This window comes from Chelmon rostratus, chromosome 10 (genome assembly GCF_017976325.1).
Source record: "Chelmon rostratus isolate fCheRos1 chromosome 10, fCheRos1.pri, whole genome shotgun sequence".
In the NCBI taxonomy this organism is placed as follows: domain Eukaryota; kingdom Metazoa; phylum Chordata; class Actinopteri; order Chaetodontiformes; family Chaetodontidae; genus Chelmon; species Chelmon rostratus.
The window spans coordinates 18985979-19002405 of record NC_055667.1 but is presented as its reverse complement, the minus strand read 5'-3'; the positions used below and the strand labels follow the sequence as shown (position 1 = coordinate 19002405).

General features: G+C 44.4%; 1 protein-coding gene across 2 annotated transcripts in view; it reads right to left on the bottom strand.

The window, feature by feature from the left end:
• The window catches only part of plxnd1 (plexin D1), a 66784-nt gene that overhangs the window by 24630 nt on the left and 25727 nt on the right, over positions 1–16427 (bottom strand). For both annotated transcript variants that reach the window (XR_006007165.1, XM_041945983.1), the window contains exons 10-18: positions 15268–15357; positions 14830–14938; positions 13600–13757; positions 9872–10017; positions 4658–4763; positions 3123–3262; positions 2571–2750; positions 2088–2172; positions 1140–1409 (exon numbers count right to left, since the gene is read on the bottom strand). Coding sequence is in view for 1 of the 2 variants with exons in the window: in XM_041945983.1 (XP_041801917.1) it covers positions 1140–1409; positions 2088–2172; positions 2571–2750; positions 3123–3262; positions 4658–4763; positions 9872–10017; positions 13600–13757; positions 14830–14938; positions 15268–15357 (1284 nt within the window). In the remaining variant the exon portion in view is untranslated. The remainder of the gene's footprint in view (positions 1–1139; positions 1410–2087; positions 2173–2570; positions 2751–3122; positions 3263–4657; positions 4764–9871; positions 10018–13599; positions 13758–14829; positions 14939–15267; positions 15358–16427) is intronic.

The following is a 16427-nucleotide window of genomic DNA, read 5'->3' as shown; positions in this document are numbered from 1 at the left end:
CGAACACATGAAGAGGAAGCTGCATCATCTCCAAACTTCCCTGTCTGCACTGTTAACATGTGCATTTCATACGGTGTCACAGCCGGCAGCCCTTCACGGTGATGAATCCATGCAGACAGGTGCTTGGATCAGCCGGGCCACAACAACACGGGACCTCCCACTGAGCTGCCACTAAGCCCTTCCCCCCTCGGACCCCCCAACGCAAATCAGCACGTTTCAGCGGACGGGGCCTTTGATGTGTTTTATGTGCCCCTGGTTTTGTGAATATGAAAAAAGGAACGTTCAGCCTTGTCTGCTGTTCACAGTGGGGGCAGTCAGTTTACTGCAGAGGTGCTTTTTGCAGCCAAGAAACAAGCAACCTTTAGAAAATACCACCCCTTGTTCTATCTAGAGCCTGGAACTTGAACTTGGTTTTGAAAGCCACGATTGTCAGTAGCCAGTGTTTTTCTGCTGATAGCATCTTTAAGTTTGACTGTCAGTGCTAGTCAGTGCTTTTGTCACATGTCTAGCCACGTTAGCGGCATAGATCTGGAGATGCTGGTCAGTCACTCCACCTTTGAGCTCAAAGCACAAAAAAGCTGCTAATGTCTTCATCTTGTTTTCAAATAATGCTGGAAAAGACAGTGGCATTATTTTTTGCTTTTGGGTCGAGTTTATGCTCCATTTTTTGATCAAGTTCCAAAACACCAGGTTCATTATATTCAGTGCAAGCTCTCCTCCTGAATCATTTATCTCTTCTCTCTTTTTTATTAGCAAAGCAAAATGTACAAATATTGAGGCTATCATTTAACTAAATAGCAATTATGTAATTTATCTGCCAAGGTGTGACTTCTAGGCCATTATTCTTTAGCTTATTTATGAAATACAAGTTAAATATTAATGCCTGTTACTTAAAATTGTGCAGTGACCGAGGTTTGACATGCAGATCAAATCCCTATAATTGTGTTGAATCTGCTTTTTCATGCTTTTACAACCATGCAACATATTGTAAATATAGTCAATAAATCAAGCCTATACCCATCCAATTAGAGGTGAACATAACTGGCTCAAAAACATAATAAACATGTGAACATTCGCTTGACTTGTCAGGAAACCAACAAGCATTAATGTGAACTTCCTGTCTCAGCGGGGTCACTCACGTTGATGATGAGAGTCAGTGGCTCTCCTGGGTGGTGTTTAATCAGCTTCTCCTTGTTGGCAGTGAAGAACTGAGGGTCCTCCACGTACTCCAACGGGAAGTGACGTTTATGAGTCTCCCCCTCCTCTTCGTCCGCCTCGCCGTCAAAGGAGGAGGGGCTGTCACCAGTGTAGAGGACTCCGTTCAGGAAGAACTGCACCGAGGTCTGCTGGGACTGTGTGGATGCGTGGGATGGGCAGGTGATCATGGACGTGGAGACCACTGTGCAGCGCTGAAGAGGGACCAGAGATCAGACGGTTAATGATGTTATCTACATGCACCATAATTCACTTTAAAATGTCAACGTGTGCAAATCTCTTAAAGCAATAGTTTGACATTTTGGGAAATACAATTTCTGCTGAGAGTTAGATCAGAAGATCAATACCAGAGATAAAAAAAAAAACAGCATACCAGCACCTCTAAAGCTCTTAATTATCATGTTATACCTAATTTCTTACGTTCATACACAATTTGTACAAATGACAAAACTGTAGTTTTATGGGGGGTTATTTGTGGGGCTATTTCTTGCAGTGACTTACTGACTGGTGGTTACTTTTGTTTACCTTTGTTCCCTTTTGAGAAAGCCAGGCTAGCTGTTTCCCCATGTATCCAGTCTTTATGCTAAGCTAAGCTAACCAGCTGCTGGCTGTAGCTTCACATTTAACCAAAAGACGTGAGAGTGGCATAAATCCCCTCATCTAACTCTGTGCAAGAAAGCAAATAAGCGAAATTCCCAAAATGTCAAACTAGTCCTGTTTGTTTTTTAGGTTGCTAGAAGTGTGATGACACATTAAAAACATATATTTTTAAAATTTTCCTCTGCTTAATCATAAATTCCCACAAGTCTGATTGTACGGTTGAAAGAGTTTCATCAAGCGAAAAAAGGAAATAATTCCGCTGGGTTACTCACTGTTTGTCCAATTCCCAGCACCTGCATGCTGACGCTCTGCACCAGATCAAAACCCTGGCCTGTCACTGTGATGGTCCTGCCACCACTGTGAGACACACACACACACACACACACACACACACACACACACACACACACACACACACAGAGCCACATGTCAACCGTGACAAAAAAAGTGTCAAATTCATACTGGTATGCAAATACTTTGGGACTAAAACAGGAGAGAAACAGGGGACCAGATAATAATGCAAAACAGTTCGACTGCAGTGAAAATGCACACACGTCATCAAAGACACGCTGCTACCCTGTCGCACACATGCTGCGCTATTTAGAACACAATAGGGAGAAAATGCTGCACATCAGGAGGCCATTACAGCAGTGACTTATGTCAGCGACTCTTGGGGGGGGCAGAGTCATCCAGCTTCAGATTCTTGAGACGCCTTGGTTTTAATGCTTGTGGAGTGTGCGTACCAGTCTACCCACCTGAGGTAGCTCTTCATGGGTCGGATGGAGCTGATGGTGGGGTTCTTCTCGTAGGTGTACATGGTGCTAAGCTTGGCACTTTGGCAGGGGAGGTTTTCAAACTCCACACACACTGTCACTGAGTCAGTGTGTGCCTGTAAGGCTGGAGGCATGGTGCACTCAATGGTTTCATCTGTTTTCCTAAGAAATGAGGTAAACATCGTAACCGCACATCTTGCGATGTCTACAAGTGCTCAAACACAAAAAAGTTTCCACTTAGATTTGATGTTCTGTTTATTGCAGTTTGGCAGATGTTCATACAAGCACTCTTTTGAAATACACTACAAAACTATAGCTACATGCAGAGCTGCTGACTTCACACTTGGACTCGAGGTGGACTTCAGTAAAAAAAAGAGGAATTGAAACTTAACTTGAGTTTAACTAAGGTGAGACTTTTAAAGCAATCAGCGATCATGCAGGCCTCGCATAGCCACACAGATTTAATATTTAATCATTGGGTCTATGCATTTACAGCACTACCAGCTACGTAAAGCAAAGGTAAAGCAAACTCACTCTGCGATGATACATTCCAGTGTATTGTTGACCATGACTCTGATCTCAGAGCCAATGTCCAAGTGTTCCCCCCTGATGGCCACTCTAGTTCCTCCAGCTCGAGAGCCTTTCCTCGGCTCCATGGACAGCAGCTTCGGGACCTGAATACAGGCGACAGACGCGGCACGTGACGAAAAAGACATCAAATCAAAGACATGACAGCTTCTGTCACTGCAAAAGACAGGCTTACTCAAATTATGTTGTGCTCCATGACGCTCTTGTTGACACCAAATAAAATCTTTCTTCATCCTTTGAGGTTCACATATCTTATACCGATTGGCAGACAGCTGCTGACTATAACAGTAAATTAGTGAGGAAAACTGTGAAGACAGCCCATGCTGAAGTGTGTTAAAGTGCTGCTGAAGCCAGAAGGCCTTTGGGCCGGATCTTGCAGAACAGCTATAATGTCAGTGAGAAGCAATAACGTTCATGCATGTAACTACATGCACACACAAACATATATGCACATGCAAACTCAGATTCCCATGCACACACACAAACACATATACACACACACACACACACAAAGGGTCCTCGGGCAAAGATGAATATCCCTGTCCAGCTCTGTAGTTATCAGCATCAGCATTCCTGCTCTTTCCGAACTTTCTATCCCCGCCATGAACCTCGCCTCCAGGGAAACCTCTTATCCTCACTGACAGGATTCACTTCCTCAGTGTGCATGGACGGAGGAGACCTATTGTGTGCTTGGGTGTCAGAGTGGGAGTAAGGAGGCAGATGTTTCCGTCTAAAGGTTCGAGGAAGGAGATGCAGCAGAGGCACATATCCTGTCTCCAAAACTGTTTTCCCTTTCTTCCCCTACTGCAAAAGCCCCTCTCGCACTGAACTCCGAATCTCAGAGCTGGATAACGAAGCCAGGGAAGGAGTTCCCACAACAGCATGGTGTAATGTTTGTTGTTCTGGATTTTCTTCATCCTACTGTATCAAGAAGGGCTTCAAGATCAGGCTGATATCTCTGTGGGATCACTCACAGGCAGAGCCGCTCTTAGGAGCCGCTGAAATGGCAGACCGCTCCAGCACTGCATTATAAAAAACTCTTTGTCTACAAACAGAAAGAGACAAAGGGCTTACATGGGTATTTCCACTGGCTGAATACTCCAAATCCAGTGGGAGACTGTGTGGGTCGAGGTCCATTAACACAATGCTGGCTAGCTCGACCTGACCAGTGATGAATTCAGAGCGAAGAGACATCCCAACAATCGCTGTATTTGTTTTTGCTGGCAGCGAGTGCAGAATGACACTGGTGCTTAGCTGCAGCTAAGATGAACGTTTGAAGATTCCCACACACTCGCATTCCTCCGAATCATAAAACGCATCTGTTAACACTCAACTGACACACTTGGGAGGGCTTTCCCAGTGGGGAAGGAGGAACAAGAGAACGCAGAAGAACAAGAAGAAGAAGACGAGGAATGTGGAGGGAGATGGATAGAATAGAAAGCAAAGATCAGCAGGAGGGTAGATGTCTGGAGAATACTCACTAAGTATGAGAAGCTCTCCTTTGACGTCCCCATCCCACTCTGATCCACATCCACTTGGACAATATCTGTCCGGTCATGTGCAGACTGCCCAGTGACACACACCAGCCTGGGGAATTTAAAAAGAGCGTGACCCCTTTGTTTGGTTGTCAAAACACTGCAATCAGAGATCAGTTAATAACAGCTTGTAATTTTAATTCTATACGGCAATATAAAGACGAGGAAGGTGATCCAGATCATGACTGCCAAACAAAGACACGTAATTAATGTTGGGGAACGGTAGGTATGAAGTTATTCATCAAACCCTAATGCATTTACATATGGAATCCAATAAAGCCTTGAGATATCAGATATCAGGAGATGTAAAGTTCAAAGCTCCTCAGACCAGATGTGCCTAACCACAGAGGAGATTAAGGGGCTGCTGTGGCTTGTTCTCTCGCCTCCTGGCTGTGATTAAGCCTTGTGTCATCAGTGCACCCTCTACAGGGACGTCTCATATTAATGACACGGTGGTGTACCGAGGCACAGTAATCTACTGTTCTGGGGCCTCGCTGGGATAGATGTACTTGGGGGGGAACACAACCTTTATCACCTCACATGAGCCTCCTCCGGCTTGACACCCTGTCGGTTTATTTAGTCAGGTGCCTGGTGCTACAGTGGTTATAAATCCTCAGCCAGCGATCGGATGATTGACAGAGGAATCGCGGGGAATTCACACAACCGGAGGAGCTGTGTTTTATGTGGGAGGACCTGGCAGGACGTGCAGTAAGATGAGGCTGGGCTGGACAGATTTGGGCCTGGCTGGGGTCAGGCTGTCGGGTCCCGAGACCAGAGAGACAAGCTGCATCTGAGTGTGTTTTTAAATGTCAGGTCTTATAAATCTCAAACGAATAAACCGAACCCGAGTCTGAACCACAGCCGCGTTTAATGAGCGCAATCAAAACATGGATTTTCTTTATAAGTCTGAATAGCTGTTGAGAATATTCTAAAATAACCAGCAGCACCAGCCATCTGTTGAAAGCAGCTTCTATCTTTCTACTCATTAATTAGAGGAGCTGAAATTACACTCCTGTCAGTTATGCACCAAGAGGGCAGAAGCGGCCCTGTTTGAAGAAAATGTATTGTTTCACATGCTCTGATTTAGGAAAGAAAGATAAAAAAACAAATAAAATGAAACATGAGTGTTCGCAGGTTGAGGCCAGAGGGAGATAAGAGAAATTGGAGCCTGAATCAGCCTGAACCTGAAGCATTGCCTCAGGCCTAACTGGATTCAAGCTGAGAATCAAACTGTTATCACAACGATATATCATGTTATATGATATCTGCTATTGAACCGTAATGGATTGTTCTGTACAAAAAACACAAACATAAACCCAGTATTTCCTGAGCGCAGACAAAGGTATGATGAAACCAGCCTGTAGCATTTAGACAGTGAGCGTAGACAGGGCGGGTCAGGGCTTCTGCAGGGTTAAATGTAAGACTTTTAAAGAACTTTTAAATGCCACATAGAGTGCAGTTTAATGCCTGGTTCATGATCATAACGGGCAAAGCATGAGAGTATGATCCCAACCAATAATCAGAAAATAGTGAAAAATGTCCATCACAGTTTTCCAGAGTCTAAGGTGACGTCTTCAATGTCCAAAACCAAAAGATATTCACTTTACAATGATATAAAACAGAGAGAAGCAGAAAACCCTCACACTGGAGAAGCTGGAACCAGAATATATATATATATTTGATCACGAATGGCTGATGATGATTAATCACACATCAATTTTCTGTTGCTCGACTGATTGTTGCAGCTCTACAAACAATAATTCCTAATGAGATGTTCATTAAATTAACACACCTGGAGTTGGATACGAAGCATAAAATTGATGGATGAATTAACCAATTAAAAGTTATTAATCAATTTAATTGAATGTAAGTTCCTACTAAACCTGAGAGTTGCCCGTGATGAGACGACTGACTCCCCATAGCTGCTACACCCAGAGGCAGTGACAATACTTGCTATTGACTGTGCAGACTAAAACTACACAAAAAAAGGATTGTACAGCCTCTTGCGAGCACTAACCAGTGTCGCAACAATCCCTCTTTTAGTTTATAGTTGCGTGACAAACAAAAAGACTTTTATAAATGAAGTTTAGATGTTTTAATACCTTCTAAAGGCTATTTTGATGAAACTGGATTCCATGCTTTGTAACACGTGCAGATTCCCTGGTGTGCACATGTGTGTGTGAGCCGAGCGTGATGTTGATGCAGTGTGATCCCAGCCAAAGGACACAGAGCAGACAGAGCATGGACTGACCCCCTACTCCACATTCCTGCACCTCCCCACTGTGGAGATATCATTGCTTTCAGAGGGTGATATTTTGGCTAGTTTTGAAGATGTCTCTGTTCATTTCCCTTGAGTGGATGATGAGGATCATCAACAATCAAGCCGGTGCGCGTTTGGATGTGAGTGTTGTCTGCGGCGGAGCTAAATGGACGGGGCGAAGGCCGCTGACGGCTCATATTAAAATGATAGAGAGGGCAGCACGGAGGACCTGAGCCAAACACCCGGAGAAGTGCTCCAGTAAATGAGGTGTGCCTCGACCAACTGTGCCATTAATTAAAATGTTGACACCGAGCGAGTGGGGCGCAGTCTCTCTCCAGTGCCGCACGTTTTCCTTTTGGCACGCAGATGTGAACTTTCACCTCTCAGCACACGAGCAGACACCTGTCTCAACAGCCCCGGTAAATGAGGTCACATATGCAGGTGTGTGTATGCGTGTGCTGGTGAGTGTGTGTGTGTGTATGCATTTCTAGAGAGCCTGTCTGAATTTTACATCTCAGAACGAGGATATTTTTGTGAAACTGGGTTATTTTAAACACCCTTTGCATCTTTTGGCAGCTTCAGGGACATGGCGTGAATATGTTTAGACTGTTTTTCTAAATAAGGTTTATAATGAGGTTGAATGTAAAGGCTTTAAGATGAGGTCATGAGACAGGATCAAATCTAATCAAATCAATGGGAGGTCCCCAGAGGGACAGAAATATATGAGCGAGTCAGATGTGCTGACATTGTCAGATGCACTGACGTGTTATGATTTGTCAGTGCCACTTCCAGCAACGAGGATATCCTTTGCTGTCATAACAACCAGCCTCGGGAGCCAACGAGGAATGACGACACCCCGGGAGTGAAATGCGATTCGCTGTTTTCAACATATGCGGTTTCGGGGAATGTGTCAGGCAGCTGGAGTGACAGGTAAGACCCACAGGTCACCCTCGACCTGGTCTTAATACAATGACGGGCTTCAGTGGAGCAAGACCAGATAAACAGTTCCATTCAAAGAACATTACAGATACTGAATGGAAGTTTGGATGTAACCGTAGAGTTTCTGACTTCCACTGAGCTCTGTTATGCTTGTGTCAAAGCGGGGTCCTGCTGTCTCCATGGTGACAGTGTGATGGTCCCTGAGCTACGGAGGAATGGCGATGGAGTCATTTAAAATGAGAAGTGTGCTGCATAATAATATTTGTGAAAATTAGTCTCATGAATACATGAAAACTAAACCACGCAGGGACGGCTGAGGTTCTATTTTCAAGACTGGTGGACAGGTACGAGGCGGATTCTGCTAATGATCCACGATGGCGATTTGTGAGAGGAGGTTTAGTAACTTATTTACAGGTGGCTCAGGAGGGTGTTTGCTTTAAATTAAAGCCTGTAAATTATTCCACCTTAGGTTATGCTTTTCTTTGTTTCATGTCATTCCTGTTTCATTTTCAAATACTTGCCTCCTTTCTTGTTGCAGATCAGTTCATGTCTTTAAATGCTTCTCACCTGTTTGTCTGCCCCACCTTTATTGGTTTTACCTGTGCTGCGTTATCCTCCTCTGCATTTAGTGTGTGTTCCCCTCACACAGCGCCACCTCATCTTTGTACCATGTGCCGAGTGATCCAGCCCTTTCCTAGTGTTTAGTCCTGGTGTTTTTGAATCTTTGCTTTGTTTTCTGGACCTGCCTCTCTGGACTTCTTGCATGCTCCCTCGCAGATTTCACCTCCCATAAACCATTTGTACATTGCCTTTTTGCAATAAAACCATTGAACTGCACCAGCTCCACCTCTTTAGTCTGCATTTGGGTCTTATCCCCTAGAGTCCTGGCCCCTTCTTGGACAAATGTTACAGTCAATTATACACCTGTCAACACTCCCATTTTTCCTGTGTTCCTCCCATATTTCAAGGCCATCTCCCAGCGCCCTCCCGTTTTGTTCTTAATAATTCTTAATAATCGTCACACATGGATCCATAAGTTTTGTTCCACGTCACCCAAGTCGCCCCATCGACGCATGAAACACAATCTACACACACAATCCACACCCTACATACAATTTCAACCCATCTGCCACCGCAACCTGGCAACCCACAACCCGATTCAAGGGACATGTGTGCAGCTGCTCTGTGTGCAGGCAGACGGGCCAGCTAACGTTAGCTCAAAATGTCAGGACAGGAATTAAAAACTAAGTACTATAAACAAACAAAAAAACTTTATACAACACAGACTTTTTTCACACATGCAGGAGTATTTTTCAAAACTTGTAAACAGACTTTGATGTGCAAAATCGGTGGTGTGTCCCTTTAAATATGTTATAACATCTCTATTAAGGGAGATTTCGCATTTTTTAATGCATGGCACCCTTTCATTTTTTCATGATTTTCCCTGCAGATAAGGTGAGTATCAGCTAGCTTCCATCTGTCCATTGAATACAATAAATCAGGTAGCTCTCACGGTACCATCTGAGGTTTTTTCACTGGTTCAGGTCTGGTTTCACACTGTGTTCAGGGCTGAGCTGCACATGTCAGGATTTCTTTAAGGTTTATCAACTGTGACAAATCTTTCAATCACTTGTTCCAACAGTCTCTATTTCTGTCTGTTTCCCACCTGACCACTCACCTGCCTGTAAGCACGTCAGGTTACCATGACAATGGGTAATTGTTAGCTATCATCTCACCAGTCGCAGCATAACTGCATCTTTTAGCCGGGTTTTAAATATGTATGATGTATAGGACTTGCTTTTATTTCTTCCATCTTGTCATTTTGACAATGCAGAAATGTCAAATGTAATTAAATAAGTGGAAAGAAATGGAAATCAAAAGAAGGTTTTTGCACACTGCTACATCTACCGCATACGTGTAAATACGTGAATCATAATTCAGCCATATGTTATAGTACTTACTCTACAGAGACAGTGTAGAGCTCAGGCAGGAGAGTACATGGCACATCTCCAATAGAGACTTTCACAGCTCCAGCCCTCCGGCCCAGGTTCCTGCCCTGTACTGTCAGCAGGGTGCCTCCTTCCACTGGACCCCTCAGGGGGGTGATCTGATGGAGTGCAGAAATGAACAGGGAGAAAGAAAACCTGTAAACCCTGTAATATGCACAATAAATTACAGCTTATAAGTAGATTATCTCCCTAAAAAAATGTCCCACTAATGACGGGTGATAATGAACGCGACACAAAATTAAGAGAATGGAGATGCTGTCTGCTGATGATGACATGGAGTGTGGCACACAGAGAGATAAGGACAAGTGGCCCGTGTAAGTGTTCTCCTGTTGAAGACTGGGGTCTAATAGAATAGACACACGGTTTAGGTATGCACACACACACACACACACACAAAGCAGACTCTTAACTGTGCCAGTCTGAGACTCTTCAGCCTCTAATCCTCCACAGCACATGCAAATAAAGAGCAGGCTAAGAGCCCCCTTCACATCCCATAAGAGACAGACAGAGTGAGAGAGAGAGGGGGCTGGAGAGCACGGCAGAAAGGTGGATGAGTGGGGAGGCAATTTAGGGAACCGAGTGTCGAGAGGAGAGTGAATGCTGATGGTGGTGGTGAGAGAGCAAAGCCTCAACGGGGGAATTAATGCACAGCGCTATTCGCTTTCATCTGTTTTCCTGTGGCTGCGCTATCGAATTCCTTAGTCCCATTTCTGCTGTTGTTCAGAGGCTTACTCACATGCATCATTTCAGCCCTCGCCTTTGGTCTCTTAACTTTCCACTCCGGAGCCGCGGAAAGAAAGGAGAGGACCGTCACCCCTCCGATCACCGCGGAAGCACAGCTTTAGAGATAGCATCTCCGACACCCGGGCACGAGCAATCTGCAACTTGCCGCTGTAGCACGACCAGCCCGGCGTGTTTTTCTGAACGACCCCCTGGCTGAGCCGAGGTCAGTGCGACCCCTCTGCGGTGTTATTAGTCTGGCTCCGGCTCTATCAGAAACCGAGCTTAAGAATGAAAACAGCACTTCTGTTTGGTCTAGGTGAGAGGGCGAGGTTTGGCTGTACATTCAGATAATTTAGAGGCCGCAAGAGTGACAGCACAGATAAATAAACCATATATTTCCCAGCTAAAAGCGGGGAGGGGAGGCAGTTAAGCGCAGTAGGAGTGTATTACTTTTAATATCGTGTGAAAACAAACTGTTGGAAACCAACCCATTACTTACAGTATTTCTGCAGGATCTACCCCACAGGAAATGATACACATGTTTTAGTGGTTATATTGAGCTTTTGGATATTAAGTGCGACCACCCTGTGCCTACTCACGCCACACATATATATCCTTCCTATGACAAGCACACGTACCCACATTCTTCCATACACATGGAATGTACAAACACCACATAAATAAGCATGTGTGCATACGTACTATAGCATGTCAGATAAACACAAAACGCACCCACCCTCTCGACTGAGCTCAGCCGTAAGCAGACTATATTTATTATCACTATGCGTCTTGTGGCACCGAGCACGTCTCTGTGGTGCCGTTGAGCATTGACATCAGCATCAGCTGCCGTGCTGTTCATTTACACCTTTTACAAGTCTGTGAGTCTTGATTTACAGCACAAACTCTGCCAGGCCTCCAGGGAGATCACAGTGTGAATGTGCAAAAAAAAAAAAAAACATCCACAAGGAATGTTGGAGCTATTAAATGCATTTTTGAGGACTAAATTATTCCACATTCTTGTATTCAGATCAAAAAATATTCCACGTGTACCACAGACGCAGATTCGCAACCTGCACCAGATAAACAACATAACTGATAAAATCCACGTTTTCATCTTGTTCTGTTCGGTTCTGAACAGATCGCTTTGAGGCCGGAGCTTTCATCTTCCTCTCCTCACTCCAGTTCTTCTGCATCACACTAATCAAGGAGGACGTGAGGACAAAAACAGGAAAAGGCCTCTCACTATACTGTACCCTTCTCCGCCCTTTCTCCGTCCAAACAGCTCTCCATCCCCTCTCCCAAACCATTTATGTCTCACTCAGATCCCTCTGTTCTCTTTTTCTTTTCATGTCGTGGATAAACTATGTTTGGCAGTTCCTGTTTTGGACGACAAAGTTCTTCTAATCAATGCTGTTTTTAAAAAAACAGTGAAGTAGCCCACACATAACATGAGAATAAAGGGCCAGCACAGATAATAAATGTCCCCGATTGTCTTACGCCACTGTATTGAACAGAGGGCATTTTTCACAATTAGGTGGTGTGTGGCAAAGTTTAGTGAATAATGAAATCCTCCTTCATATTATTGATATTTTGGTGCTAGTATATTGTGATAGAGAATGCATGTGACTAAGCAGAGCAAGAAAAACACACTTGATTATCTTAGCTGTACACGCAGTCACTAGGACTATATAACAAAGAGCTGCTGCGGTATGTGTGAATGTTTAGCGAGAGCTGATCTTTTCCTCCCTAAGCCGGAGAACTCGGGCTCAAAACCCCTGTGAATTCTGTGGGAAAACATGGCTGCCAAAGCATTGCATCACACACCCCACAGAACCACAGCCCCGCTATCCTTTCTGCAACCCTCTCTTCTCCTGAGAAAGTCAGTGGGTGTGTGTGTGTGAGAAAGAGAGAGAGAGAGAGAGAGAGAAATAGAGAGAGAGAGAGGAAGAGTACTGCAACAATGGTCTACCCACGCATACGGCATCAGCCCGGCTAACTTCAGTCACGTAAGAAGTCCACATAAGTTGGACTCTCACAGAGCATCCTGTTAGTCACAGTATGCTGACAGCTACAAAGAATGAGGGATAATCGTGAATGCTTCAATATGGCCTATTTGTGTGACATACTGAGGACCAAACTAACACAGTGTGTATGTGAGAGGGAGCGTGTGTGTGTGTGTGTGCCTGTCCGCTTTGTTCTGCTTGCTTATTCTCCTCGGCCGACCAGGTTTTTATCTACAGGAAGTTCAGGCCGACTGGGTCTCATGTGAGCCGTGCTTCCCATGACCGCCTGCCGTGGCTGTGCTGATATGGCGTTCGGTCGCGGCAGAAAAGGCCTGAAAGACGCCTCTAAACACGCTTCCATTACAGTCGGACAAACAACGAGTACGATCATGCAAATGAGCTCCATAAACAGCTTACAGGAAGGTCCTGCCGGTAATCATGATGACCATTTCGACGTGACCGCAGTCAGATCATGTGTAAGATAAACACTCCTTAATTCCTTTGAGGTTCTGGTCTTATTGTGGTCTAAAACCCCTCATAGTTCTCGTTTGCTTTCTTTGAGTTTCTGTGGTTTTCTACACAAAGAGCCCAACACATACATCCATCCACAGAGTCTACACACATACTGTAGTTACACAGAGCAGAAGGTGTTCTCATGCCCTTCGAGTGATGGCAGACCGACTCCACCGCGTCCCCTGAGGGCTGTGGCTAAGTAAGTGTTAGTGTTATTACTGAGTGAACTGCTTTAATGAGACTCTATTCAAACGCTCCCTCAGCAGCTGACTCTGGGCAGACAGTGCATGGGGCCACGGCACCAAGCGGGCGACCCCATGATTCACCATTTTATGGCCTGAAAATAGAGCCTTGAGGCCACAAAAAGGAGGTGGGGAGCGTAGGAGGATGAATGCAAACATTTGTAGCTTACATTCGTGCCTGTTAAACCTGTGATCCTACCTTGTGGATCTCAGGAGCCGGACATTGAGCAATGATTGGCTGGCAGTCATCCCTTGGCCTGCAGCTGTTTTCACACCAGCCACAGAGGTGGCCCTGATCCTCCCGGCCCCAGCACTGGGAACAGTCCGAACTACCCACTTTACAGTTGTACACCTCCACTAGAGGGAGATAGGAGGTACAGCAGAGACAGAGAAGCAATTATTATTAAGTACAGTATTACTGAACTGCATTGATCTTGTCTGGTTAACTTAAGGCACCGTTGAATACTAAATATCTTTTATAGCTCATGTGAACCATATGGGCTGCATGCTTTAAATAAACACCGTACGTATTTGCAGGATGATGCATTCATGGCTATAAAAATAAATCAGGAAAAAAGAGAGCCAGCGGAGTAGAGGAGAACAAAGCCAGCGAAAAACAGATGATTATGTTCATGTTCCAATGTGCCTCCCAGTGAGAAGTCCCATTTGTATCACTGCATGTGCAGCTGTGCATGCATTTGTGCGCATATTACAGCATGTGCCTGCATGTGGGTGATAAAGCGTGTGTCTTTTTAAAACTTTGATGACTCTGCACGTTATGAAGCGACCATCATGTCTGTTAGCAGCGCAGAGTGCCTGGCAGCGGCCCAGGGCTGTTGTTCACATGGTAGACACATGGACTGTGAACAGCACATCTGGGACTGGGATAGGCAAGGGTTGGCTTGTAGCTGCACTATAGACAACATGCCAAGTCCAACAACATGCACGCCACTTTTCATCATCTCACTGTTGTCATGGAGCTCAAACTGTATTTGCAACAATATGTACGGACATGGCTTGTGAGAGGCACTGATAACACCTTAAAATTGTAGCTGATCATGTTCTATAATCGTCCTGTGTAATTAGACGGTAGCAGAATATGATATTATGTTAAATTGCTGGTTGTTGACAAATTATGTGTTGTAATACATGAACAACTATTACTGCAAGTGAAAAGCAGCCTGACACTGTTTATCCCTGTAAGCGATTCTTTATTTTTCTCCAGGTTCAATTAAATCCACCGATCTCATCGGAGAACATTTGTGCACAGGTGAAAAGCATTGTGGGAGCAACAGTGGCAGCGATGTCAGAGTTTTTCTTGTCTTTGCGAGTGTCTAATTACGCTGCAAATACAGCTGAGCCGAGCAAACAGCTGGAGCTTCTTTTTCATTCGCTGTCTGGCTACATAACCGCGAGTCCAGCGTCTTACCTCTCATGGGCTGAGGGCTGTCGACAAACGTCCCCTCCCCATGTCCACTCAAGTGTCCTCTCCTCCTCAGGTTGAGGTGGTAAATCTGACTCCTCTGATTAGTGGACAGCTGCATGGACAGAAAGGCAGGAGGCGACAATGAATCCGGCTGTGCAAGGCATGTCCACAATGTGAATGTGTGTATCGTGTTGTCATTTTGCCTCAACACGCATTTACTCCCTCTTGCTGTTGCTCAAGATAATAATGGGTTCTTGGGCAACTTATAAACAGGGGTTTAAAATAATTGTCATAAAAACAACTTACAAACTAGGCTTAAACCCAATAATAATGAGCACATTGAAGCAGTAAATGTGTAATAACTGCACTAGAGCTAAAGTGAGCTTTATTTTTTTACTTGGACTTGCTGGTTATTCCTGGTAGCTCATTGTCTGCACTTACTGTGACTCCACTGCACTTGACAGTCGAGCTGTTCAGCCATGTGGCTTCATATCGCTGCTCCGTCCCAAAGTCACACTCCAGCTCCTCCCCCTGTTATGCAAAACAGTTATTTCAAAACAACATGCAGTATTTCAACAACGACAAGCAACAAACTGTGATATTGTGCTGTTCTCAGATTGAGATAATCACCACTTTAGTACCCAAAATTAGAGAATTGGGGGAAAACTTCTGCAAAGAAATGCTCTCTCAAACATGTCTGGTAACAATTGAAAACTGTACCAGGAAACTGCAATGAGCCACAATAATTGTCCCTGCCAGGAAAAGATGCAATCCATTCAAAATTCATATTCATAAACATCTGGACTCCCACACCTCGGCAAGTCATCTGGGAGCCAGAGTAATGAATATGAATTCATTCTTCATAAAATCTGAGTCCTGGGTTTAAATGAGCCAAGAAATGTGAAGCTAAGACTATAAAGAAGCTACGATAGCTAAGAGCAGTAAAGGATAAGTACTTTAAGTGGAAGAAATCATTTGTCTGTGAATTCAGCCATCTTAAATTGGACTACTTTGATTGCTCTCTCCAGGACTACTTCTAGGCTATTTCTCCCTGTTTTTGACACCAGAGAAGCTTGATTTTTTTTTTTTTTTTTTTTTTTTTTGGCAGGTTCTGTTTTTCAAAAAAAAACAAACAAAAACAAAAACAAAAAAAAACAATGTAACACCCATTGAAGTGTTCCCTGGACTTGTGTTCAGTCTGAGAGCTAATAGCTACTGGAGGACAAACTTGTTTTGGTATGACTGTTTATCACATTAAAGTCTAAACAATTTATTTTAGGTTTGTCAAAAAAAAAGAAAGTGTGGGAAACGAAATTCACCACAAATTCCAGAAGGGCTGAAGCAAGAACATGAGTGACACCACATTCCTTGCTGTATTGACTTTCCGACATGATGAAGACATTATTCAAACAACGTCAGTTTGTATGAAGTTTCATAATAAAGAGTAGTATGAAAAGCAAACCACATCCAGGCTGCCAGGGGAAGCATGTGTGTGTGTGTGTGTGTGTGTGTGTGTGTGCGTTTGTATGTGACTCAATGTCTGTCACCATAGCAACACACTAGGAGAGGACTCAGGGGCCAGCCGGGGTTAGGCGTGTGAC